The 26494-nt window shown below is 46.4% G+C and overlaps 1 protein-coding gene across 8 annotated transcripts in view; it reads right to left on the reverse strand.

The window, feature by feature from the left end:
* The window catches only part of LOC135517704 (membrane-associated phosphatidylinositol transfer protein 2-like), a 90789-nt gene that overhangs the window by 12768 nt on the left and 51527 nt on the right, over window positions 1-26494 (reverse strand). Inside the window, exons 3-20 of one of the 8 annotated variants that reach the window (XM_064942233.1) lie at window positions 23100-23314; window positions 20930-21048; window positions 19952-20185; window positions 11289-11636; window positions 11077-11172; window positions 10845-10955; window positions 10435-10496; window positions 9719-9809; window positions 9459-9612; window positions 9189-9378; window positions 8957-9076; window positions 8606-8826; window positions 8237-8415; window positions 7341-7511; window positions 6910-7044; window positions 6522-6689; window positions 6108-6374; window positions 5393-5541 (exon numbers count right to left, since the gene is read on the reverse strand). In XM_064942233.1, coding sequence (XP_064798305.1) covers window positions 5393-5541; window positions 6108-6374; window positions 6522-6689; window positions 6910-7044; window positions 7341-7511; window positions 8237-8415; window positions 8606-8826; window positions 8957-9076; window positions 9189-9378; window positions 9459-9612; window positions 9719-9809; window positions 10435-10496; window positions 10845-10955; window positions 11077-11172; window positions 11289-11636; window positions 19952-20185; window positions 20930-21048; window positions 23100-23314 — 3030 coding nt within the window. Of the gene's footprint in view, window positions 1-5392; window positions 5542-6107; window positions 6375-6521; window positions 6690-6909; window positions 7045-7340; window positions 7512-8236; window positions 8416-8605; window positions 8827-8956; window positions 9077-9188; window positions 9379-9458; window positions 9613-9718; window positions 9810-10434; window positions 10497-10844; window positions 10956-11076; window positions 11173-11288; window positions 11637-19951; window positions 20186-20929; window positions 21049-23099; window positions 23432-26494 lie in introns of those variants that run through there. The other 7 variants (XM_064942232.1, XM_064942235.1, XM_064942240.1 and 4 more) reach the window with 7 other exon arrangements.

Genomic DNA, 26494 nt, shown 5'->3' on the forward strand with positions numbered 1-26494 from the left:
CGGATTATTCTATTGAGTTTCGCACTCTCGCTGCCTCTAGTGACTGGAACGAGCCGGCTTTGCTCGCTCGTTTTCTGGAGGGTCTCCTCGTCGAGGTTAAGGATGAGATCCTCTCCCGGGAGGTTCCTTCCAGTCTGGACTCCTTAATAGCTCTCGCTATTCGCATAGAGCGACGGTTTGATCTTCGTCGCCGAGCACGTGGAAAGGAGTTCGCGTTCTCCGTTGCTCCCCTCTCCACATCACTGCCACCTGCCGCATCACTGCCACCCTCCTCCGCCGGCTCGGATGCTGAGCCTATGCAGCTGGGGGTATCCGCATCTCGGCCAAGGAGAGGGAACGGAGAATCACCAATCGCCTCTGTCTCTACTGCGGCTCCGCTGGTCATTTTGTCACCTCATGTCCAGTAAAAGCCAGAGCTCATCAGTAAGAGGAGGGCTACTGGTGAGCGCAACTACTCAGGCCTCTCCTTCTGGATCACGCACTACCTTTCCGGTCCATCTCCGCTGGCCCGGTTCATCTGCTTCCTGCAGTGCCTTGATAGACTCTGGGGCGGAGGGCTGTTTTATGGACGAGACCTGGGCTCGGGAACATGACATTCCTCTCAGACAGTTAGGGAGCCCACGGCCTTGTTCGCTTTAGATGGTAGTTCTCTCCCCAAGATTCAGCGTGAGACGCTGCCTTTAACCCTCACTGTCTCTGGTAATCATAGCGAAACCATTTCTTTTTTAATTTTTCGTTCACCTTTTACACCTGTTGTTTTGGGTCATCCCTGGCTAGTGCGCCATAACCCTTCTATTAATTGGTCTAGTAATACTATCCTATCCTGGAATGTTTCTTGTCATGTGACCTGTTTAATGTCTGCTATCCCTCCTGTTTCCTCTGTCCCTTCTTCACAGGAGGAGCCTGGCGATTTGACAGGGGTGCCGGAGGAGTATCACGATCTGCGCACGGTGTTCAGTCGTTCCAAGGCCACTTCTCTCCCTCCACACCGGTCGTATGACTGTAGTATTGATCTCCTTCCGGGAACTACTCCCCCGGGGTAGATTATACTCTCTGTCGGCTCCCGAACGTAAGGCTCTCGAGGATTATTTGTCTGTTTCGCTCGACGCTGGTACCATAGTCTCCTCCTCCTCTCCCTCCGGAGCGGGTTTTTTTTTTGTTCAGAAGAAGGACGGGTCCCTGCGCCCATGCGTGGATTATCGAGGGCTGAATGACATAACAGTTAAGAATCGTTATCCGCTTCCTCTTATGTCTTCAGCCTTCGAGATCCTGCAGGGAGCCAGGTTTTTCACCAAATTGGACCTTCGTAACGCCTACCATCTCGTGCGCATCAGGGAGGGGGACGAGTGGAAGACGGCGTTTAACACTCCGTTAGGGCACTTTGAATACCGGGTTCTTCCTTTCGGCCTCGTTAATGCTCCAGCTGTCTTTCAGGCACTAGTTAACGACGTCCTGAGAGACATGCTGAACATTTTTGTTTTCGTTTACATGGACGATATCCTGATTTTTTCACCGTCTCTCCCGATTCATGTTCAGCACGTGCGACGCGTCCTCCAGCGCCTTTTGGAGAACTGTCTTTATGTGAAGGCTGAGAAGTGCACTTTTCATGCCGCCTCTGTCCCTTTTCTCGGTTCCGTTATTTCCGCTGAGGGCATTAAGATGGATCCCGCTAAGGTCCAGGCTGTCATTGATTGGCCCGTTCCTAAGTCACGCGTCGAGCTGCAGCGCTTTCTGGGCTTCGCTAATTTCTATCGTCGTTTCATCCGTAATTTCGGTCAGGTGGCAGCTCCCCTCACAGCCCTTACTTCTGTTAAGACGTGCTTTAAGTGGTCCGTTTCCGCCCAGGGAGCTTTTGATCTTCTTAAGAATCGTTTTACATCCGCACCTATTCTTGTTACACCTGACATCTCTAGACAGTTTGTTGTTGAGGTTGACGCGTCAGAGGTGGGCGTGGGAGCCATTCTTTCTCAGCGCTCTCTCTGACGGCAAGGTCCATCCTTGCGCGTTTTTCTCTCATCGCTTATCGCCGTCAGAACGTAACTATGATGTTGGTAATCGCGAACTGCTCGCCATCCGCTTAGCCCTAGGCGAATGGCGACAGTGGTTGGAGGGGGCGACCGTTCCTTTTGTCGTTTGGACTGACCATAGGAACCTTGAGTACATCCATTCAGCCAAACGACTTAATGCGCGTCAGGCTCGTTGGGCTCTGTTTTTCGCTCGTTTCGAGTTTGTTATTTCTTATCGTCCGGGCTCAAAAACACCAAGCCTGATGCTTTATCTCGTCTCTTCAGTTCTTCTGAGGTCTCCACCGACCCCGAGGGGATTCTCCCTGGGGGCGTGTTGTCGGGTTGACTGTCTGGGGAATTGAGAGGCAGGTAAAGCAAGCACTCGCTCACACTCCGTCGCCGCGAGCTTGTCCTAGGAACCTTCTGTTCGTTCCCGTTCCTACTCGTCCGGCCGTTCTTCAGTGGGCCCACTCTGCCAAGTTAGCCGGCCACCCCGGCGTTCGGGGTACGCTCGCTTCCATTCGCCAGCGTTTCTGGTGGCCCACTCGGGAACGTGACGTGCGTCGATTTGTCGCCGCTTGTTCGGTCTGCGCGCAGACTAAATCTGGGAACTCTCCTCCTGCCGGCCGTCTCAGACCGCTTCCCATTCCCTCTCGACCGTGGTCTCACATCGCTTTAGATTTTATCACCGGACTGCCTTCATCAGCGGGGAAGACAGTTATTCTTACGGTTGTCGATAGATTCTCTAAGGCGGCTCATTTCATTCCTCTCGCTAAGCTCCCTTCTGCTAAGGAGACGGCTCAGATCATTATCGAGAATGTTTTCCGAATTCATGGCCTTCCGTCTGACGTCGTTTCCGACAGAGGCCCGCAGTTCACGTCTCAATTTTGGAGGGAGTTTTGCCGTTTGATTGGGGCTTCCGTCAGTCTCTCGTCCGGCTTTCATCCCCAGTCTAACGGTCAAGCCGAACGGGCCAATCAGACCGTTTGGGCGCATTTTACGCAGTCTTTCTTTTCGTAACCCTGCGTCTTGGTCAGAACAGCTCCCCTGGGCAGAGTACGCCCACAACTCGCTTCCTTCGTCTGCTACCGGTCTATCTCCTTTTCAGAGTAGCCTCGGGTACCAGCCTCCGCTGTTCTCATCTCAGCTCGCCGAGTCCTGCGTCCCCTCCGCTCAGGCTTTTGTCCAGCGTTGCGAGCGCACCTGGAAGGGGGTCAGGTCGGCACTTTGCCGTAATAGGGCGCAGACTGTGAGGGCCGCTAATAAGCGTAGGACCAAGAGTCCTAGATATTGTTGCGGTCAGAGAGTATGGCTCTCCACTCAGAACCTTCCCCTTAAGACAGCTTCTCGCAAGTTGGCCCCGCGGTTCATTGGTCCGTTCCGTATTTCTCAGGTCATTAATCCTGTCGCAGTGCGACTTCTTCTCCCGCGCTATCTTCGTCGCGTTCACCCGGTCTTCCATGTCTCCTGTGTTAAGCCCGTTCTTCGCACCCCCGCTCGTCCCTCCCCCCATCCTTGTCGAGGGCGCACCTATCTACAGGGTTCGTAAGATTTTGGACATGCGCCCTCGGGGCCGTGGTCATCAGTACCTAGTGGATTGGGAGGGGTACGGTCCTGAGGAGAGGAGTTGGGTTCCCTCTCGGGACGTGCTGGACCGTTCGCTGATCGATGATTTCCTCCGTTGCCGCCAGGTTTCCTCCTCGAGTGCGCCAGGAGGCGCTCGGTGAGTGGGGGGGGGTACTGTCATGTCTTGTTATGTCTGTTCCTGTCCTTTTCTCTTCACTCTGTCTCTCTCTGCTGGTCTTTTTAGGTTACCTTCTCTGTCTCTCATTCTTCAGCTGTTCTACATCTTCCCTAACTAGCTCTTTCACTCTTTCCCACCTGTTCTCTCTTCCCCCTCTGATTAGGTCTCTATTTCTTTCTCTGTTCCTGCTACTTTCAGTGTCTGATTCTTGTTTGTGTTTTTCATGCCAGAAGCAAGCTGTCGTCTCGTTTGCTTCCACCTTGTCCTATCCTGTCGGAGTCTGCCTGGCAGGTGCATCCTGCATTATACTAACGTTCTTTTTGTTCCATTGACAACGTCGGAAGAGGATTTATGCCATTCCTGTTTTTTTCATTAAAGAACTCTGTTTTCTGTTAAAACCGCTTTTGGGTCTTCACTCAAGTACATAACAGCAGCATTACCACAAAAATGGAAGAGGCAAGTAGAAGGGGAAAAAAGTAAGGAACTTGTATGTCGGCCCTGTATTAAAGAACATAAATGGTTAAAGAAAAGTGTGATAAATAAAAACATATACCAATTTCATTTTAAGGTCCAAAAAACGGACAGCTGTGCCATATAAATTGCAAAATAGTTGGGAAGAGATTTTGGATGTACCCATTCCATGGCACATGGTTTATGAATTGATACGCAAAACAACGCCGGATTCAAAACTTCGAATTTTTCAATATAAATTACAATACAAAATTCTTGCAACTAATAGAATGTTATATATATGGGGGATACAATCTTCCCAGCTCTGCAGATTCTGCTGTGAGGAGGCAGAGTCATTAGATCATTTATTTTGGTACTGTCCATATGTAGCTCATTTTTGGTCACAGGTTCAGGAATGGCTGAAGAATTGCAACATTTGCCTAGAACTAACACTGCAGATAGCAATACTGGGGGATTTGAAAAGCCATAGTCAATCAATTAATAATATAATAATTATTTCAGCAAAAAAAATATATTTTTAATTTACAATCTGTAGAAGCTATGAAAATAGGAAAGTTCAATTATTTTGTGAAGCATCACAGCACAGTTGAAAAATATATGGCAAGTAGAAATCCGAAATGGATGATGTTGAGAGACAGATGGGAGGGGTTGAGTGGAGCTGAAGGGTGGGACTAATAACAAAATAAACATTGTAGGGCATAAGGGATCTGTAGAATGTATATAGGTTCGGAGCTTTTGTGAAATAGCATAGTTACAAATAGAAATCAAACTGGATGGACATCAGAAATAGAGGAAAGACTAAGAACAAACAAGAGAGAACTATTGTAAAGTAGACTGTGTCTGTAGAATGTGTATAAGATGTATGGATTGAAGGTAGAAGCAGAAGTGTTTATTAGTTTACTTCAATTGGGGGATCGGCGGAAGGGTTTGCGGGGAATAATAATAAAGGTATATTCTTTTAAAAAGTATGTCTATATAGGTATGTGTGTGTATATATGTGTATATATTTGCATGTGTGTATGGATATATATATATTTACCAAAAATATATGGGGGATTGGAAATGATGCAGACAATTACATTGGAAGCAACATTCTTTCCGCAATATTAAGCTGATCCACCCTCAGAAATAAATAAATAAATAAATAATAATAATTCATAAGCAGTCATACCTGTCTGAGTAGGAAGGAGACGACGTCAGTGGACTCCCAGTACGACGCATGGAAGAGGTGAGGCAGGGCTACAGTGGGGAAGGCTGTGAGGGCATCAGGACAGTACAAGGCAAAGTCCACCCTCTTACTGCCCCACCAACGAGATGCAACTGAAGAGAAGGAGCGAGAGAGAGACAGAAAGAGAGAGAGAGAAGTCTGACACATAATCACAGTAGAGAAAAGACGACAGGGTTTGTAAAAGACGTTGATGTGTATTTCTGGTCAATGACAGTTCCAGACAAAAAGGGGTTCCACAGTAGAGGGAAGTGTGCTCGTCCAGAGATTTACAGTCCAAGAGAGAGGCTCTATAGTACAGACGGAAAGTCACAGGTCCACACTGGAGTAGAATGGGGTGTCAGGGGCAGATTGAACTGGAGCAGAGGGCCAGTTTTGATTTGAGGAGGGAGAGGGTAACATACACAAGATCAGTGGTTCCGCTTTTCAATCCCGGCTAAAGACTGGGTCCTTGATTGTGGACTTTGGCATAATTCCTGTTTGGGAAGCACTGCAGTACATTTAGGGTACAAGCTGTAGAGGAGAAGAGAAGGGAGAGGAGCTGTAGCACTGCAGTGGTTCAGCTGTAGCTTGAAGGAGACCAACGACAAGGCACACAGATGGGAGTCCTGGGGAGGAGGGGGGGGGGCACACAGGATTCAAACCACAGTACCCAGACTACCTTGCTCGACGTCCATCAGCGTGTCTGGCGACGGGGGGTCAGAGTTCGTATCGGTGATGTCAGACGGCAAGTCTGAGGAGACATCAGAGGCAGTGACGTCAGCGGTGACGTCGTCGTCACCCTGGTCTGAGTCGGTGCGTCCGTGAGAGAGGAAGGGTCGAATCTTCTTCCTGGCCCGCGGAGAGGGGCTTCTCGAGGGGAGTTTAGGAAGCGCTAGCTGGGAAAGGAGACCCAGCTTCTTAGACGGGCTGCTTTGGCATTTAGTAGCTACGGAGGAATCAAGGGTTGAAGAACGACAAAACAGTGTGTGAAAAATGTCAGAGAATTTATGTTGTCATCTCCCTGAGCCACAGACACTGCTGTTAAATGCAAAAAATGACAGATATATCAAACAGTATAAAGTCCAGTACTGACTGTTGGTGATGTTGGAGGCGGTGTAGGAGTCGGCCATGCCTGACACCTGGCTGGCGATGCTGGCCTCGCTGGACCTACGGAGGCCCCTGGGGTGGGGGGTTCCGGTCAGCGGGGAGGACGGGTACTGACTGTCCACAAACACACCACAGTGGGAGTGGAGCACGTCAGCTATGGAGGGAGGGAGAGATGGGAGAGAAAGTGTGTGTGTGACAGAAAGAGGGAGGAGAGAGAGAGAAGTGGATTGATCAAACAATCAATCAATTTAATTGTATTTGTATAAAACTTTTTTACAAATACAAATGAAGTGCAAAGAGAGAGAGAGAGAGAGACAGACAAACAGAGAGCGGACAGGGCAGCAGACAGACAGAGACAGAGAAAGGGTACACACTGTCGTTGAGCTGTGCGGCCTGTTGGGGCCAGTTGAGTACAGGGACGGGGATGGAGGTCTCACTGACGCCCCCCTCCTGGTAACGCAGGGGTACTGACTCCAACAGGAGCTGGGGGTTACTCTGCATCGTCTCCACTAGGGGGGAGGAACGTGGGGGAGAGAGATAGGAAGGGAGGAGGCAGGAGAGACACGGAGGGGAGACAGAGAGGCAGAAATAAACGGACGTAACTACAGAACAGACATGGACTAACTGACATACAACAGTATGCTCCCATAGTACATTATACCTGATAATACCTGGACACAGGTATCGCACTATGAGAGCATATGGACAAAGCACACAGCGAATTGAGTGCTTCCTTTTTGGAGGAGAGATATCCCGGAGGCATAAAGGAATCGTTTAGTGGGCGTGCATGTGTATCGAGCCTCACCCAGCAGAGCCGAGTGCCCGTCCCCCAGAGGGAAGCGTTGGTATCGGGGGACACAGAAGGGGGGCAGCTGGTGAAACCGCTTCTCTAGGAGGGGCTCCAGGCGGGAGGCAGAGGGGTCCGCTGGATGAAACAGGTTATACACCTGCTGACAAGCTGGACGCAACGCTGAGACTGGAGAGAGACAGAGAAATAGAAAGAGGAAAAGAGAACGCGGTTATTTACATACAGGAACAGCTATCGGAGTTCCTTCCAAAGCTCACATATTGAAAACCATTGGACCAGACTATGGAGGATACGATGAACAACTTCCATCAAAGCTGCTGGTCTCGAGGGTCCAGAAGTGACAACTGCTGACGAACACGTCTCTGGAAACCCCTGGAGACTCCATGTCACAACCCCCTCGGTTTCCTCTGCTGCCTCTCAGCTCTTTTTCTAAACCTCATATTTATCCCCTGTCTCATCATCTTAGTTTACTTTGAAACATGTGTCTTGAATGTCATCCCTTGATGTCACAGCCAATGGACTTCTGGCGTCAGAGATCTAAAACATGACTTCTACCCTCTGAACTCCGATGTTAACTCACTAAGGGATGTCCTGGCAGAGCCCGACCCCCACAGCTGCAGGAAAAGACACTGTCACCGCACAGATGCCGAGCAGCTTAGTTTACAGCTTCTCACTAAATGTGAGACTTTCTGTACACATACAGTAAATACAATTCTGAAAAGTGGCTACTTTGCTTATAGTCCATTTCTGCTTTAGCCAACTCCATAAAAGGCCAACTCCATGCATGGCAAAGACTGTTGGCTGCAGTTGGAATATAGCCTATAGTCTACAGTATATAGTCTAGTATAGTCTACTGGCTACTGATTTCAACCTCTGATGAAGGTGTTCCTCACCATCTATAGACGGCACAACAGTCTTCCTCAGTGCCAGCACCAGACCCAGAGGAGAACCAAAGAGGAAGAAGTCTGCCACCTCGAAGTCCAGCCTCCCTAGCGACCCCCCTCCCTCTAGCATGGTACTGCTGCTGGAGCGCCTCGAACCCGGGTCTGTTCTCAACACACTTCTGTGGAGACTGGAGAAACAGAGGGAAGGAAAGGGGGTAGAGATGGAGAGAGAGAAAGGAGGTGACAAAAAAAGAGGGGGAAGAGTCAGCCGACAAGGTGTAAACAATAAAACATTTACATGGGCAAAGTGAACATTTGATAACAATGACGGTCATTGTCGCTATACTGTCTGTCTGTCTCTCTCTGTCTGTCTCTGACCTGGACAGGAAGGCCTGGTGCTGTTTGATGGTGTCTAGTTCGTAGGTGGAGGAGTCACTGCGTTTGCGTGGCAGCATAGTCTTGGGGTCGTCAGGCCCTAAGCTGCGAGGGATGTCGATGTTACTGCGACTAAGATGGCGACTGCCCTCCAGAGACGGAGAAGATGGAGAGGACGGAGAGACACTGTTTATTATGATGCCTGGGGAGAGGAGGTCTGTGTCCTGGAGAGATGGAGGGCAAGGCGGTGGGAGGAGAGAGGGGGGGGCGCACATATAGTTAGTAGCAGTCCGATTTACAGCACAGATAATGGAGAGAATTCGGGTGCAACTTAAAGGACTTAGAGGAAGGTACCTGTACGCTGACAGTGCTGCCTCGCCTGCTGCTGTTCTGGCTCTCTGAGACGGTGACGTTACTGCTGCACAGAGCATCAAACCCTAGGATACCACCTACACAGTCCCCAATCACACACACCTACAGGAGGAGAGAACGCATGCCTTTAAGTTCAACATAGAGAAAATAATCCGCAATGGCTGTCAGAAACATCCGGGACCTCGAAACTTCGATTCCTGTCCTCTACACTGACCTGTCCGGAGAAGGATGTCCCTTCCAAGGACCTTAAGAAGTCCCCATACACCTGATTGGCTCGTTGGATGACGGTAGCCACGGCATCCTGGTACTGGGGAGCGGAGGTGGCCAATAGAGGCAGTGCAGCTAGAGGGATGTGGTCCTGACTGTTGGAGAGGCAGCCCTCGTCATAACTATAAGGACTGAGACTGGTCAGGAGAGATAGAGGGTTAGGGTATGTGTGTGTGTGTGTGTGTATGTGTGCGTGTGTGCGTGTGCATGTACTCACTTGGACACCAGGGAAAAGGCGTCGGCACACACCGCGGGGCAAGGAACCACGCGGATGGCGATGCGTCCTAGGGCTGCTGGGTAATGGACCCTCATCACTGTCTCAAACGCTCCGGTCAGAGTGTTGACATCCGCCTGCTTACTATTTGGCTCACCTGGGAGTAATTACGAGTAAATAGTCATACAATATTGTTACATTGTCTATCCAAGAACAAACAAAGTGGTGATGACTGTAAGTGTTTGTGTTGGGATGTTGTATACCTGCTCCAGTGTCTAGGATGTTACCCCCGTGAAGCACCAGGAGGAGAACGTGGATGTTTGAGGGCGCCAGACACTGCCGAGACGACCCATCCTACGGGAGAAAGAAGGGCGGTCGTTGATTAGTTACCAATACGCAGTGACTGTGAAGGGGTGAAATCATGGGAATGAAGGTAGAATAGAGAAAGAGACCATTCCAATTGGAGTTCTATCAGAACTGAAACAACATCTTTTCACAGCCTACATTAACACAACACCCGACTGAAGGCTACAACACCACCTCTGAACCACAGTGCACTGTGTGTGTGTGTGTCAGAGAGACGTGCTGCTGCACACAAAGAGCAACAACAAACACTGATATAGTATTTACACGTGATCTACTATCCCCGATAGACGTTACTCTGTGATGTTCTCCCTCCACCTCTGGCTGTCATTAGGACCAGATGGGATCAAAGCATTCTCAAACTGACACACAACTTCAATAAGCCAACTGCTACAGTACTGGTTTGACTGCAAACATTGCTGTTAATGTATTGTTAAGAAATGTTGTTAAGAAATGATGAAGCTATAGTCAGTAAACTCAGTGAGAACTCATGATGTTGTTTACTTGGCTACTCTCATACATTCTTCCTACTGCTATTTGTCGATTTGGATCCCCATTAAAGCAGCGGATACTCCTCCTGGGCTCTAGATGCGGAGGTGTTACATTGGAAGCATACCTCAAGGAGTCTCTCTTCACTACTGGTCGCGGCATACTCTTCACCCGACTGATACAGGTTCTCTGTAAACACACACACACACACACACACACACACACACACACACACAATTGTTTGTCATGAAACAAATTAACTCCCTGAAGAACGATATAGGACCTGAAGATCTGAAATCTTAATGACCAACGGAGCTTGTGTGTGTGTACAGTATGTGTTTTGATTTTGATTTGACTGGGGTCCCCATTAGCCGACGCCAAAGGCGACAGCTAATCTTCCTGGGGTCCGACACATTACAAAAAATATATTATAGACAGAAATACTTTACAATTGAGATACATTTAAAAATGTTAACCTAGACATTACAGACTTACTACATATACATATGCCTTAACTAGGTGTGTGTGTTGTCCTACCCTGGCCCTCGTCCGTCTCCGTAGTCTCCATCTTGTCCATTAGGTCGTTGGAACTCCACTTGGTCATCTCCTTGGCATGTAACAGCATCTCCTCATCCCCAGAGAAGTCCTCTGAGGAGACAGGCATCAGTAACAGTTGTAATAACATGTAATAACAGTCATAGAACCCCAGTAAGTAACAGCTGATGTAGTAACTGTAATAGCGGTCTGGAAATAAAATGTCATAGCAAACCGTGAGCGTCAAAGAACTCGTCGTCCGTGCTGTCCTCGGAGTCACGAGCGATACTCTGCATCCGCCACTCTGAGATGTTCTGGTGAACGGGGCTTCCTGTGTGGACAGGAAATAGGAAATAGAGTGAGGGTACTATTCTCTGACGCTCTGGGTTGATTTGAGACTTTGGGACTTGGCAATTATTGAACGGAGAAATGCATCGCCCCACTCACCTCCTCTCTTCGAGGATCTATTAGACGACTTGGACGAAGTTGACCACTGCTTGGTGAGCTCTCCACGCGTCTGTAACGCATCTCCCAGCCCTGTCCGTCCTCCCTCCACCTCTCCCCCCTCCCCCAGGGCCTTCACTCCCTCCTGGTCCTGGTCGGGGGTGGCAGAGGTCCCGTTGGTCCCTTCCGCCCCCTCCTCGGTGTCACTGAGACTGTACTGGGCCATCGTCCTGGCCAGGGCTAGCTGGGTCTCCAGCTCCAGCTGTCTGATGTCCTCTATGGTCAGACCGTACCACTCATCTTGCCAGCACCATGCCTGCCGGTGGGCTCGCACCATCACCTTACGCAGGCCTGGGGAGTAGGGGGAGGAGGGGTGAGGGAAGAGCAGGAGATGAATAACATTATCACAGCGTTCTCGCTCTCAATTCCAATCAATATAATTATTTTCCTTTCTCTCCATACCCATCAATCGTGCATACATTCATTAGAAATAAACTAATGAACCTGTCAGTCATAATGTACTGAACAAGCACCACACAGCAGCAACACCACAGAGCAGTCGCACACACAACACACACACATACTAGAAACACAGGTACAACACACACACACACACACACACACACACACACACACCTAGCTGGTGATTCAACATTCAACTCAGCCATAACATGAGAGGATTAAATGAGCTGTGTGTATAAATTAAGAGAGCGTATATGAACAAACAGCAGTAGGTCAGTGTGTGTTAGTGATGCGCGGGTCGACTCATAACCTGCAGTCCCTGCGGTTACATCCGTGGAGCGGGCAGGTTTAGGTTCATTAAATATTGTGTGGATGAACAGCGGGTGGGTAAAGAGAAAAAAATGCATACCAAAATAATCAATAATAATTACTTTGCAATTCATATTTATACATGGAGTTTTTTTCTTTCATTATTTTTAAAAGTCGGGCATTAGTGCGTAGGCCTTTTCATGGAAGCATGCGGAAGGTGTGATTTATTGCTTGACTTTGTCTATTGTTTGAAATGTGTTGTTTCAGAAAAACATTAGGCTCCTGTTCAATAGGCCTAAATATTCAAATAAGGTAAGACGGATTTGATCGTGGACTACAGGAAACGGAGGGACGAGCACTTCCCCATCTTCATTGACGGGGCTGTAATTGAGCTGGTAGAGAGCTTCAAGTTCCTCGGTGTCCACATCACTAGGGACCCATCATGGCCCAAGCACACCAACACAGTAGTGAAGATGGCACGACAACGCCTCAAGAGGCTGAAAAGATTCTCAAAAAGCTATACAGCTGCACCATTGAGAGCATCTTGACTGTTGGCATCACCGCTTGGTATCACAACTGCTTGGCTACAGACAGTAATGCGTACGGCCCAGTACGTCACTGGAGCTGATCTCCCTGCCATCCAGGACCTCTATACCAGGCGGTGTCAGCGGAAGGCCTTAAAAATTGTCAAAGACTCCAGCTACCCAAGTCATAGACTGTTCTCTCTGCTGCCATACGGCAAGTGGTACCGGAGCGCCAAGTCTGGGACCAAAAGGCTCCTGAACAGCTTCTACCCCCAAGCCACAAGACTGCTGAACAGTTAATTAAATGGCTACCCTGAATATTTGCAATGACACCCTTGTTATTTGCACCAACTCTCTAGCAGCAGCTCTATGCACACTCACTGGACTCAACCCACAACCTCACACATACTACACTGACACTCCAACACTACATACGCTGACACACACAAAACGCATGCATATTGACGCCACACACACACACACACCCTTTAACACTCTTCACATAGGCTGCTGTTACTCGGCTTATTATCAATCATGATTGCCTAGTCCCTTTTACTCCTACCTACAAGTACATTTTACCTCAATTTCCTCAACTACCTCGTACCCCTGCACAATTACTCAGTACCGGTACTCCTAATATATAGTCTCGATATTGTTACTTCATGTTACCATTTACTTTTTAACTCTGCATTGTTGAGAAAGGGCTCGTAAGTAAGCATTTCACGGACCATTCCACACCTGTTGTATTTCGATGCATGTGACAAATACAATTTACAATTAAATGTGGAAGAAAAACGTAATTGTTCAATAAACGTTGAAGAGGGGAAAAAAACGTAACTGTACAGCACATTTTCTATATTTGCGGGTTAGGTTTGGTGCTGGCCTCAGATTTTCATTTGATCACATATAGTCGGGTGGATACGGATGGGTTATCGGGGGAGAGGGGCCTTGTTCAGGAATGTGACCAAGAACCCGATGGTCACTTTGACAGAGCTCCAGAGTTCCTCTGTGGAGATGGCAGAACCTTCCAGAAGGACAACCATCTCTGCAGCACTCCACCAATCAGGCCTTTATGGTAGTGGCCAGACGGAAGCCACTCCTCAGTAAAAGGTACATGACAGCACGCTTGGAGTCTGCCAAAAGGCACCTAAAGGACTCAGATCATGAGAAACAAGTTTCTCTGGTCTGATGAAACCAAGATTGAACACTTTGGCCTGAATGCCAAGCGTCACATCTGGAGGAAACCTGGGCGTCACATCTGGAGGAAACCTGGCACCATCCCTACGGTGAAACATGGTGGCAGCATCATGCTGTGGGGATGTTTTTCAGAGGCAGGGACTGGGAGACTAGTCAGGATCGAGGGGAAAATGAACGGAGCAAAGTACAGAGAGATCCATGATAAAATCCTGCTCCAGAGTGATCAGGACCTCAGAATGGGGTGAAGGTTCACCTTCCAACAGGACAACGACCCTAAGCACACAGCCAAGAAAACACAGGACTGGCTTTGGGACAAATCTCAAATCAAAGTTTATTTGTCACGTGCGCTGAATACAACAGGTGTAGACCTTACAGTGAAATGCTTACTTACAGGCTCTAACCAATAGTGCAAAAAATAATCTCTTAATGTCCTTGAGTGGCCCAGCCAGAGCCCGGACTTGAACCCAATCGAACATCTCTGGAGAGACCTGAAAATAGCTGTGCAGCAACGCTACCCATCCAACCTGAGAGCTTGAGAGGATCTGCAGAGATAAATGGGCGAAACTCCCCAAATGCAGGTGTGCCAAGCTTGTAGCATCATACCCAAGACTCAAGGCTGTAATCGCTGCAAAAGGTGCTTCAACAAAGTACTGAGTAAAGGGTCCGAATCTTTATGTAAATGTGATTTAACTTTTTTATATACACTGCTCAAAAAAATAAAGGGAACACTAAAATAACACATCCTAGATCTGAATGAATGAAATATTCTTATTAAATAATTGTTTCTTTACATAGTTGAATGTGCTGACACCAAAATCACACAAAAATGATCAATGGAAATCAAATTTATCAACCAATGGAGGTCTGGATTTGGAGTCCCACTCAAAATTAAAGTGGAAAACCACACTTCAGGCTGATCCAACTTTGATGTAATGTCCTTAAAACAAGTCAAAAATTAGGCTCAGTAGTGTGTGTGGCCTCCACGAGCCTGTATGACCTCCCTACAATGCCTGGGCATGCACCTGATGAGATGGCAGATGGTCTCCTGAGGGATCTCCTCCCAGACCTGGACTAAAGCATCCGCCAACTCCTGGACAGTCTGTGGTGCAACGTGGCGTTGGTGGATGGAGCGAGACATGATGTCCCAGATGTGCTCAATTAGATTCAGGTCTGTGGAACGGGCGGGCCAGTCCATAGCATCAATGCCTTCCTCTTGCAGGAACTGCTGACACACTCCAGCCACATGAGGTCTACCATTGTTTTTGCATTAGGAGGAACCCAGGGCCAACCGCACCAGCATATAGTCTCACAAGGGGTCTGAGGATCTCATCTCGGTACCTAATGGCGAGCACATGGAGGGCTGTGCGGCCTCCCAAAGAACTGCCACCCCACACCATGACTGACCCACCGCCAAACCGGTCATGCTGGAGGATGTTGCAGGCAGCAGAACATTCTCTACGGCGTCTTCAGACTCTGTCACATGTGCTCAGTGTGAACCTGCTTTCATCTGTGAAGAGCACAGGGCGCCAGTGGCGAATTTGCCAATCTTGGTGTTCTCTGGCAAATACCAAACGTCCTGCACGGTGTTGGGCTGTAAGCACAACCACCACCTGTGGACGTCGGGCCCTCATACCACCCTCATGGAGTCTGTTTCTGACCATTTGAGCAGACACATGCACATTTGTGGCCTGCTGGAGGTCATTTTGCAGGGCTCTGGCAGTGCTCCTCCTGCTCCTCCTTGCACAAAGGCGGAGGTAGCGGTCCTGCTGCTGGGTTGTTGCCCTCCTACGACCTCCTCCACGTCTCCTGATGTACTGGCCTGTCTCCTGGTAGCGCCTCCATGCTCTAGACACTACGCTGACAGACACAGCAAACCTTCTTGCTACAGCTCGCATTGATGTGCCATCCTGGATTAGCTGCACTACCTGAGCCACTTGTGTGGGTTGTAGACTCCGTCTCATGCTACCACTAGAGTGAAAGCACCGCCAGCATTCAAAAGTGACCAAAACATCAGCCAGGAAGCATAGGAAGTGAGATGTGGTCTGTGGTCACCACCTGCAGAACCACTCCTTTATTGGGGGTGTCTTGCTAATTGCCTATAATTTCCACCTGTTGTCTATTCCATTTGCACAACTGCATGTGAAATTTATTGTCAATCAGTGTTGCTTCCTAAGTGGACAGTTTGATTTCACAGAAGTGTGATTGACTTGGAGTTACATTGTGTTGTTTCAGTGTTCCCTTAATTTTTTTGAGCAGTATATAAAGTTTGGGGTCACTTAGAAATGTCCTTGTTTTTGAAAGACAGCAAATGTCTTGTTAATTAAAATAACATAAAATTGACCAGCAAAACACCAGTCTCAACGTCAACAGTGTAGAGGAGACTCCGGGATGCTGGCCTTCTAGGCAGAGTTCCTCTGTCCAGTGGCTGTGTTCTTATGCCCATCTTAATATTTTCCTTTTATTGGCCAGTCTGAGATAGGCCAGTTTCTTTGCAATTCTGTCTAGAAGGCCAGAATCTCGGAGTCGCCTCTTCACTGTTGACGTTGAGATTGGTGTTTTGCAGGTACTATTTAATGAAGCAGCCTGTTGAGGACTTGTGAGGCGTCTGTTTCTCAAACTAGACACTCTAATGTACTTGTCCTCTTGCTCAGTTGTGCACCCGGGCATCCCACTCCTCTTTCTATTCTGGTTAGGGCCAGGTTGCGCTATTCTGTGAAGGGAGTAGTGCACAGTGTTGTATGAGATCTTCAGTTTCTTGGCAAGTTCTCGCATGGAATAGCCTTCATTTCCCAGAACAAGAATAGACTGACGGGTTTCAGAAGAACGATCTTTGTTTATGGCCATATTGAGCCTGTAATCAAACCCACAAATGCTGATGCTCCAGATACTCAACTAGTCTAAAGATGGCCAGTTTTATTGTTTCTTTAAATCAGAACAGTTTTCAGCTGTGCTAACATAATTACAAAAGGGTTTTCTAATGATCAATTTGCCTTTTAAAATGATAAACTTGGATTAGCTAACACAACATGCCATTGGAACACAGGAGTGATGGTTGCTGATAATGGGCCTCTGTATGCCTACGTAGATATTCCCCCCAAAAATCTGCTGTTTTCAGCTACAATAGTCATTTACAACATTAACAATGTCTACTCTGATCAATTTGATGATATTTTAAATGGACAAAAAAAGGCTTTTCTTTCAAAAACAAGGACATTTAAGAATGACCCCAAACCTTTCAACAGTAGTGTAAATATAATGACAGATTTCTTGAGTTATCTTGGATTAATTCTGACTATTTTGAGGAAATACTGGCAACGGTGTTTATACATTGGACAAATAGTACTATTTACGTTTTTTTTGCATTTTTCAAGCAAAGGGCTTTTAAAGGAGAATGCAAGCACACTCCTTCGGTTCGGCTAGCCGAGATTGGCTGGTGTGGCTAGTCGCCAGCAGAACGTCAAACTGAAGCATGCTGACTCCTTAAGCAGTAGTAAATCACTGTCATGATGCAGACTGATGAGCTGACAGAAGAACACTGGCAGGAAATTAATCCTGCTGCCTTTCTTATCTTCTCTCTCACTCCTTCTCTGTTTTTCTTTTCATCATTCTTCTCTTATTACCACCATGGTTCTCTATACCTCTCCCTCCAACTGTCACTCACTCTCTCATTCACTAAATCAAATCAAATAGGTCACATACAGTGAGGGAAAAAAGTATTTGATCCCCTGCTAATTTTGTATGTTTCCCACTGACAAAGAAATGATCAGTCTATAATTTTAAATGGTAGGTTTATTTGAACAGTGAGAAACAGAATAACAACAAAAAAATCCAGAAAAATGCAAAATATTATAAATCGATTTGCATTTCAATGAGGGAAATTACAAGAACACCATCCCCACCCAGAGGGGTTAATCTGTAAAAGTTTGTGAGGGTTTTAGGTGACAAGCCAAATTTATTCAGCCTCGTGAGGTTGAAGAGGCGTTGTTGCGCCTTCTTCACCACACTGTCTATGTGGGTGGAACATTGCAGTTTATCAGTGATGTGTACACCGCGGAACTTGAAACGTTCCACTTTCTATACTGCGATCTTGTCGATGTGGATAGGGGTGTGCTCCCTCTGCTGTTTCCTGAAGTCCGAGATCATCTCCTTTCTTTTGTTGACAAATACAAAAAATACAAAATACTGCAAAGTTTCCTAAGAACTAGAAGCGAGGCAGCACACTCGGTCCGCACCATCTTTCTCTCATGCTCATTCCACCACTACGTCTTTTTCTCATATTTTCTCTTATTTTCTCTCCCTTCCTTCCCCACCCACACATCTCTCCAGGTCTGAAACTTGACCAACGCAGTGACTCACAAACATACCACCGCCTTCCCTGACAATCCCAGCCACAGTGATCGATTGACAGGCCAAACTGTTAAGAACGTGGCCAGGATAACATGACAATGAGGAAAATGGGAGGAATAATATTGCCAATAATAATTAGAATGTCGTACTTATTAGGTTAAGTAAAAAACATTGTTAAATTGCATATTAAGTTTTCCTTTTCTTTTTGTCACAAATAATGGACTGAATGAAAACATTTTAACAATGTGATTTAACCGATTGATGTTTGTAAAATAGATAACAAAAATTATGTTAAATGCCTGTAAACAGCTTGGGGAGAAAAAAATATGTCACAGATTAAATTATGTAATATAGGCCTACTGATTATTTCTCAGTATACTTGTGAGCTACTCATTGAAAGCCTGTGAGGTACCGGCCGTGCAGTTTTCCACCATAGCTGGATCCATCATAAATGTTTGCACTACACAATAAACTTTCATGAGAACAGTCAGCCCTCGAAGGCTATCTACCTAACGTTAGCTAGCAAATCAGTGTTGAAGCAAGCTAGCTAACGTGAGCTAGCAGTCATTTTAGCTGGCCAGGTCATATTGAAAGCTAGCTAGCTACATAATATCAAACCTGTCATCTAGTTTGCTTGATTAGCTAGCCATCTAATAGCCAATGCCATGGCAAGCAAGGTAGTATTTAAGCTAGCTAGCAAGATAAATACATGGCTCCAAGTCTGGCGGGAACTGGCAAAGTATGGGGTAACGTTAGTTGCACCATGGTAAGGGTGACTTAAATAATTTTGCTAGTAACTTATTTCGCAACATTAGCGAAACCAGCTGCAGTAAAATATTGGCCACCTAGCAACATGACATATCTAATTTCTGGAGGCAGTGGAAATGTAATTTGAGCTAGCCCACCAAGGCTAGCCCAACCTGCACGCGCCACTCAAATGAAATAACGATACAAATTTAAATAGCACATAAAAATAGCAGTGGTGGAAAAAGTACCCAAATGTTATACTTGAGTAAAAGTAAAGTTACCTTCATAGAAAATGACAAGTCTAAAGTTTAAAATATACTTAACATATTTTTTTTGTTTTGTTATATATTTAAGGAATGCCAGGGGCACACTCCAACACTCACACATAAGTTACAAACAAAGCATGTGTGTTTAGTGAGTCCGTCAGATCAGAAGCAGTAGGGATGACCAGGGATGTTTGGTTGATAAGTGTGTGAATTTGACTAATTTCCTGTCCTGCTATGAATTCAAAATGTAACGAGTACTTTTGGGTATCAAGGAAAATGTATGGAGTAAAAAAATACAATATTTTCTTACGGAATGTAGTGAAGTAAAAGTAGTTAAAAATATAAAAATAGTAAAGTAAAGTACAGGTACCCCCAAAAACAACTAAAGTAGTATTTTTACTTAAGTATTTTACACACCTGCAAAATAGATAAAGAATGTTATTTTGCAGGTGTCTATTCATTTTGTAACACCAGTGGTGGAATTAGTGCTTTCTAACTTCACTGAACCAACACAGTGGCATGCAGGAGCAAAACAAGACCTTTGAGTGGTCAAAACCATTCACCTTGAGGCGACAGGGGAGGGGGTGCAAAATGCAATCTGTTCATTATTATATCATATAGAAATGGACACATCTTAATACAGACTAGCTCAAAACATCACTAATTATTGAAAATACCAATTTACCCAAATGGATTGTGATAACTTTCTGGCAAAAAAAGTTAATTTATATTTATTTTGAAAGTGGGGGTACAGCTGCTCTGTTTGTGCCATTACTCAGGTGCCTATGTGCACACACACACACACACAACCTACCAACATCGTGAATGAAGCGTTCTATCTTGGACTGCATGCCCCAGTATCTGAACTCCACCTTGCAGAGCTTGTAGGCACACATGACCGTGTTCTGGGTCGGGTTCTGGTTGATGAGTTCGATCCAGTCGTCAGTCAGTGGTCCTCGCTTGGTTCTCTGTGATAAGTACAGCTTAGGGTCCTCCTCAACCAGGTACTCATGAGGTGCAATGTAGTCCTTCACAATGTCAATGGGGTCTGGAGGAAGAACACAAACACAGTCAGTACACAGACCAAAATGAGCCACGTAGTGAATTATGAGACAATTACTTATTGACATTCCTTGACTATGTCTAATTTTGGAGTGAATGAGGGCAGAGGGAACCAGAATAGAACTGAGAAAAAGGAGGAACAATGGTAGTGCTGTCTAGAAGCCACTAGAGGTCTCCACTGCTCTGCTCTACGACCTGAGTGTGTTGCTACGTGTGTGTGCGCTTGCGTGCTTGAGTGTCTGTGTCAGAGAGATGTGCTGCAGCACACAAAGAGCAACAACAAACACTGATCTACTATCCCCATACACGTTACTCTGTGTATGTGTGTATGTGTGTATGTGCGTGTGTGTGTGTATGTGTGTGTGTGTGTGCGCGCGTGTGTGTGGTTATGTAATCGTCCCCCGCAGAGTCAGTCTGGGCCAGACAACACACCTATCACACACTGCACTGTGGGAGTGGCGCTGCAGTATTAAGCCTGCCAGCAGCTCACACTCACACACACTAGCAGCAGCATAAGACGGAACACACGCTGTCTGCATCTTAAAGACTACAGTGTGTGTGAAACAGCGAATTGCTGACTGCTCTCTGAAATCCATGAAGACCGGACAGACAGACTGAGAACAGTAGGCTTGAGAAGGCGTGTAGGCCTGTTTGTGTGTGTGTGTGTGTGTGTGTGTGTGTGTGTGTGTGTGTGTGTGTGTGTGTGTGTGTGTGTGTGTGTGTACCATACCTATAGTCCTTGTTCTTTTTTCTGCTGATGACAGATTGAAGCACTCTTGGGTCCCTGTGTCAGGTTTATAATACGTCTCAATGTCTATGGAGAACTTCTCTACGAATGGACAGGTATACCTGGAGAGAGAGAGGAGGGGGAGAGAGAGAGAATGAGAGAGAGTGGGGGAGTGGAAGAGAGAGAGAGAGAGAGAGAGAGAGTGGGATGCGTGATGTGGAAAGAGGGGAGAAGGCTTTAGGAGAATGTCTCTATTACAACTTGTCTTTGTGTAGGTGTGTAAGGTAGGGGGTCTAGGGTAGAGATGCACAACTCCGGGCCTCAGGGACACACATTTATGTGTGTAATGATGTAAGTGTGTGTACATATAGCTGCAAGAAAAAGTATGTGAATTGGTCATAAAATTTGATCTGATCTTCATCTAGGTCACAACAATAGACAAACACAGTCTGCTTAAGCTAATAACACACAAAGAATTCGAGGTTTTCATGTCTTTATTGAACACAGCGTGTCAACATTCACAGTGCGGGGTGTAACAAGTATGTGAACCCTTGGATTTAATAACTGGTTGACCCTCCTTTGGCAGCAATAACCTCAACCAAACGTTTTCTGTAGTTGCGGATCAGACCTACACAACGGTCAGGAGGAATTTTGGACCATTCCTCTTTACAGATCAGATCAGCAATATTCTTGGGATGTCTGGTGTGAACTGCTCTCGAGGTCATGCCACAGCATCTCAATCGAGTTGAGGTCAGGATTATGACTGGGCCACTCCAGAAGGCGTATTTTCTTCTGTTGAAGCCATTTTGTTGTTGATTTACTTCTGTGTTTTGGGTCGTTGTACTGTTGCATCACCCAACTTCTGCATCACCCAACTTTTGATGTTGGTGTGCTGTGCCTTTTTTCTCTCCACACATAGTGTGGTGTGTTTCTTCCAAACAACTCAACTGTAGTTTCAGCTGTCTACAGAATATTTTGCCAGTAGAACATCCAGGTGCACTTTTACAAACTTCAGACGTGCAGCAATGTTTTTTTTGGACAGCGGTGGCTTCTTCAATGGTGTCCTCCCATGAACACCATTCTTGTTTAGTGTTTTACCTATCGTAGACTCGTCAGCAGAGATGTTAGCATGTTCCAGAGATTTTTGTAAGTCTTTAGCTGACACTCTAGGATTCTTCTTAACCTCATTGAGCGTTCTGCATGGTGTTCTTGCAGTCATCTTTGCAGGACAGCCACTCCTAGGGAGAGTAGCAACAGTGCTGAACTTTCTCCATTTATAGACAGTTTGTTTTACCGTGGACTGATGAACATCAAGGCTTTCAGAGACACTTTTGTAACTCTTTCCAGCTTTGTGCAAGTCAACAATTCAGTCTTCTGAGATCTCTTTTGTTCGAGGCACGGTTCACATCAGGCAATGCTTCTTGTGAATAGCAAACTCAAATTTTGTGAGTGTTTTTATAGGGCAAGGTATCTCTAACCAACATCTCCAATCTCATCTCATTGATTGGACTCCAGGTTAGCTGACTCCTGACTCCAATTAGCTTTGGGAGAAGTCATTAGCCTAGGGGTTCATATACCTTTTCCAACCTACACTGTGAATGTTTAAATGATGTATTCAATATAGACAAGAACAATACAATGTCATTAGTTTAAGCACACTATTTTTGTCTATTGTTGTGACTTAGATGAAGATCAGATTGAATTTGATGACCATTTTATGCAGCAAACCAGGTCATTCCAAAGGGTTCACAGACTTTTTCTTACCACTGTACATACTGTACATGTGTACATACGAGAACCCTTTGAAGAACCCTTTTTGGTTCCAAAGACTGTAGGGTGTGTGTGCATACTACACATGCGTGTGTTCCCTCTCATCGTGTGCTTGTGTATGGGTAAGGCGTGTGTACATACTACATACAGGTATATGATCTTAAATTTGATCACCCTGTTGCAGGAGAACTTTCCTTCAATGCAGGAAATGTAAAACTTGTAGTGTATTTGAGGTCGAAAAAGGCTTCTGTATCAACTCCTTACAAAAATTGTCCATCAGTTATAATCAACATAATAATTCACATGTTCAGTTGCTGCAGGATTATTTTCCTGCTGTAGCAAACTGTAGCAAACTGCAGCAAACTGGCTCAAAATACATCTGTATGTGTGTGTTGTCTCTCACCGTGTGCGTGTGTATGGGTAGGCGTTCCAGGACTCCTCTTCCACGCGTAGAGCAGCCTGAGGCAGGATGGAGCAGAACCATGAGGGGATGTGTTTCCCGATGTGGTACACCTTGTGTGTGTACTGTCCCGACCCGCCTGGACCATCCTCATACGGCTTGTTCTCTAGGATCTCCACCCCACTGCCCTCACCACAACTCTCCTCTCGGCTCTTCTTCTGCAAGAGGAGTGGGAGGAAGAAGAACGGGGGAGTCAGGGCCTGCTTTTCAGTGGAACTGGTTGCAGCGTACACACACACACACACACACACACACACACGCGACTTCATCCTCATCTCAAAGCTGAATGTATTCTAATCATAATGATGACCAAAGTGGTGATTTAGGAGAAAAATGGCTGCCATGTCAAAATACTCCCCTCCCCCAAATAAAACCTCTCCCTGTCACTCCTCCTTTCTCCAGTCCTTTTTTCCTTCCTCCCTCCTGCTCTCTCTCCTCCTCTTCCTCTCCTGGCAGTCTGGTGGCGTATTAGCTTTCATCTTTCCTCATAGAGGAAGAGGAGAGAGAAAGCGAGTAAGAGAGAGAGAGAGAAAGAGACAGAGAGAAAAATAGAGTCAGATAGAGAGGAGAGAGAGGAGAGAAAGAGCGACAAAGAGAGACAGAATGAATGAGGGAGGGAGTTCTAATCAGTTGCTGCACTGTACTGACTGCTACTGCAGTAATCAATACGCTGCATATTGACTATCATGCAACTTTCTCTCCCCCTCCCGACTAGCACTGGTACATGTCACATCTGCTACCAGTGTGTGTGTGTGTGTGTGTGTGTGTGTGTGTGTGTGTGTGTGTGTGTGTGTGTGCGCATGCTTGCATGCGTCTGTCTGCTTATGTGTGTGTGAAGAGATTGCTCCTCTCAATTCCTAAGGCACCCTTACACCCTCTGTGGAAAAGGGTCCTACATGGAACCTAAAAGGTTTATACCTGGAAGCAAAAAGGGTTCTTCAAAGGGTTCTCCTATGGGAACAGCCAAAGAAACATTTTAGGTTCTAGATAGCACCCTTTTTCTAAGAGTGTACTGTCTACCCTGGCACTGGTAGACTAGGAGACTGATGGCAGACCCTGTAAGTTAGCCAGTGTATTATTCTACTCATGTGGGGAGGTACACAGTAACACACCACTCTGACTTAGATACTGTCCCTGAGACCACAAGTGTGTGTCTGAAATGGCATCCTATTCCCAATAGTGCACTACTTTCGATGGGTCCTGGTCAAAAGTAGTGCACTAAATAGGGAACAAGGTGCCATTTGGGCCAGATCCAGGTCTGAAGAAGCATCAGACCTAACAGGGCATAATACGGTGGTCAAGCTGGGAAACTGTAGCAGATTGATCTCACAGGGTCTGGTTAATCCAACAGAAGCTAGGTCACCCATCACACCAGCAGAATTCCCATTATTCCAACGTAGCCTCCAGGCCTCACTAAGGCTGCTTCCTAAATGGAGCCCTATGCGCCCTGGTCAGAAGTAGTGCTCTATATAGGGAATAGGATGCCATTTGGGACGCGCACTCTCTCTCTCTTGCCTTCTGTAGATGTGAGATGGGGTTTTAGGGAGTGGTGAGGATTGAAGGTCATAAGAGGCGGTGGAACAGCTCGGAAATTGCAGTCATTTAGTATGTAATCTAATATAGGAGCAGAACTGAGGGCCTTACATTACCCTCCCCACCCCTCTGAAGGCCTCTACCACAGGGAATGGAGTATTAGCTGGTTAATGTGAGTGGAATCTCTCCATAATATGAGTGGAAGCTCAGAGAGTGTCTGGTTTGGGACTCAGTCAGTGTACTGTGCAGCAGTGGTTCCAACCCTGGTCCTCAAGTACCCCCAAAATAACACATTTTATTGTAACCCTGGACAAGCACACCTGATTCAACTTGTCAACTAATCATCAAGTCCTCAATGAGTTGGATGTGGTGTGTTTATCCAGGGCTACACCAAACATGTGTACTGTTGAGGGTACTGGAAGACCACGGTCTGGAAACATTGCTTTGGTGCAAAGACTCTAATAAGGAAATGTGACATTAGTTTTGAGACAGCCCCAAGGGAGATATCTAATGCTGGATCACGCACGCACGCACACACAGGCACGTGGCTGTGTCTGCTCACCCTGCCGGAGCAGCAGACCAGCACTTCATTACAGCGCTGACAGGTCACATCACGCCAGCCCTGACACACACAAACACACCCACACACACCCGCCCAAACACACATGCATGCACAGAGTCCATGGTTGAGCTGCCCATCATCAATCGTGTTCCTCCACAGCAGAAAGGGAGAGGGGGAGAGATATAAAGAGAGAGAGGGGGGGAGATATGGAGAGAGAGGGGGGGATATGGAGAGAGAGAGAGAGGAGAGAGAGGAGAGAGGAGAGAGGAGAGAGAGAGAGAGAGAGAGAGAGAGAGAGAGAGGGAGGGAGAGAGAGGAGAGAGAGAGAGAGAGAGAGAGAGATAGAGGAGGGAGAGAGAGGAGAGAGAGAGGAGATATCTGTGCCTGGGGATAGTTGCCTCGAGGGCAAAACAGAAGGCGGCAGTTAAAGAAAGAAAGGAAGTAAGAGAGAGTGTCTTGGTGGGGATCATCTCAATGGTCTAAAGTGATTTCCTCTCGAGAAATTCAAATACTATTTAGGGTATTTATTTCAATTACTTTCAAAGAGATTTCAAAGTAAGAATATTTTTTATTTTAAAATACAACTAGTTGCCTTTAAAAAAAATGTTTTGTCTTATAATACCTTTGTATTTTTTTAAACTATTGGATTATATTACTCATTGTATATCATGTCTGCTTTAAGTCTGGTTTTGGGGGGGGGGGGGGGGTTTGATTTGGTAGGGGATCCGTGTGTGTTCGGCCCTCTACCTGTTATCTATGTTCGAGCCGATTTGGACATATTTGTATAAAAAATACAGAACATACAGAGCTCCATGTACGTTTGTGTAAATATGTTAAATATTAATGTATATGATGAAATATTAGGTACAGGGGGCGCTAGAGAGGATGCTGTGGAGTAGACGTGCTTTGCTAGAGCTCCGCTCCAGTTTGAAACAAATTAGTATTTATCTTAACCTCTCACGACCTATATCTTCAAACAAATATGACAAAGGGAAAAGGCACCAGAAAAGGGAGCGCTAAACAAGATAACTTAAACGAGATAGACAGCGAACCAATGTCAACGTCGCCAACCCACGAGGAGTTAGCTGAAGAGACTAGCTTCCAAGAGTTCCCCACAGACCCTACGCAAAGTGACATACTGGCTGCCATAAATTCACTAGGCAAGAAGGTGGACACAAGGTTGGCTGATATCTCAAAGAGTATTGGGACTTTGGCCGAAACTGTGAAGGCAACTCAGAGAAGG

The sequence above is a fragment of the Oncorhynchus masou genome, chromosome 28, assembly GCF_036934945.1.
Source record: "Oncorhynchus masou masou isolate Uvic2021 chromosome 28, UVic_Omas_1.1, whole genome shotgun sequence".
Taxonomy (NCBI): Eukaryota; Metazoa; Chordata; class Actinopteri; order Salmoniformes; family Salmonidae; genus Oncorhynchus; species Oncorhynchus masou.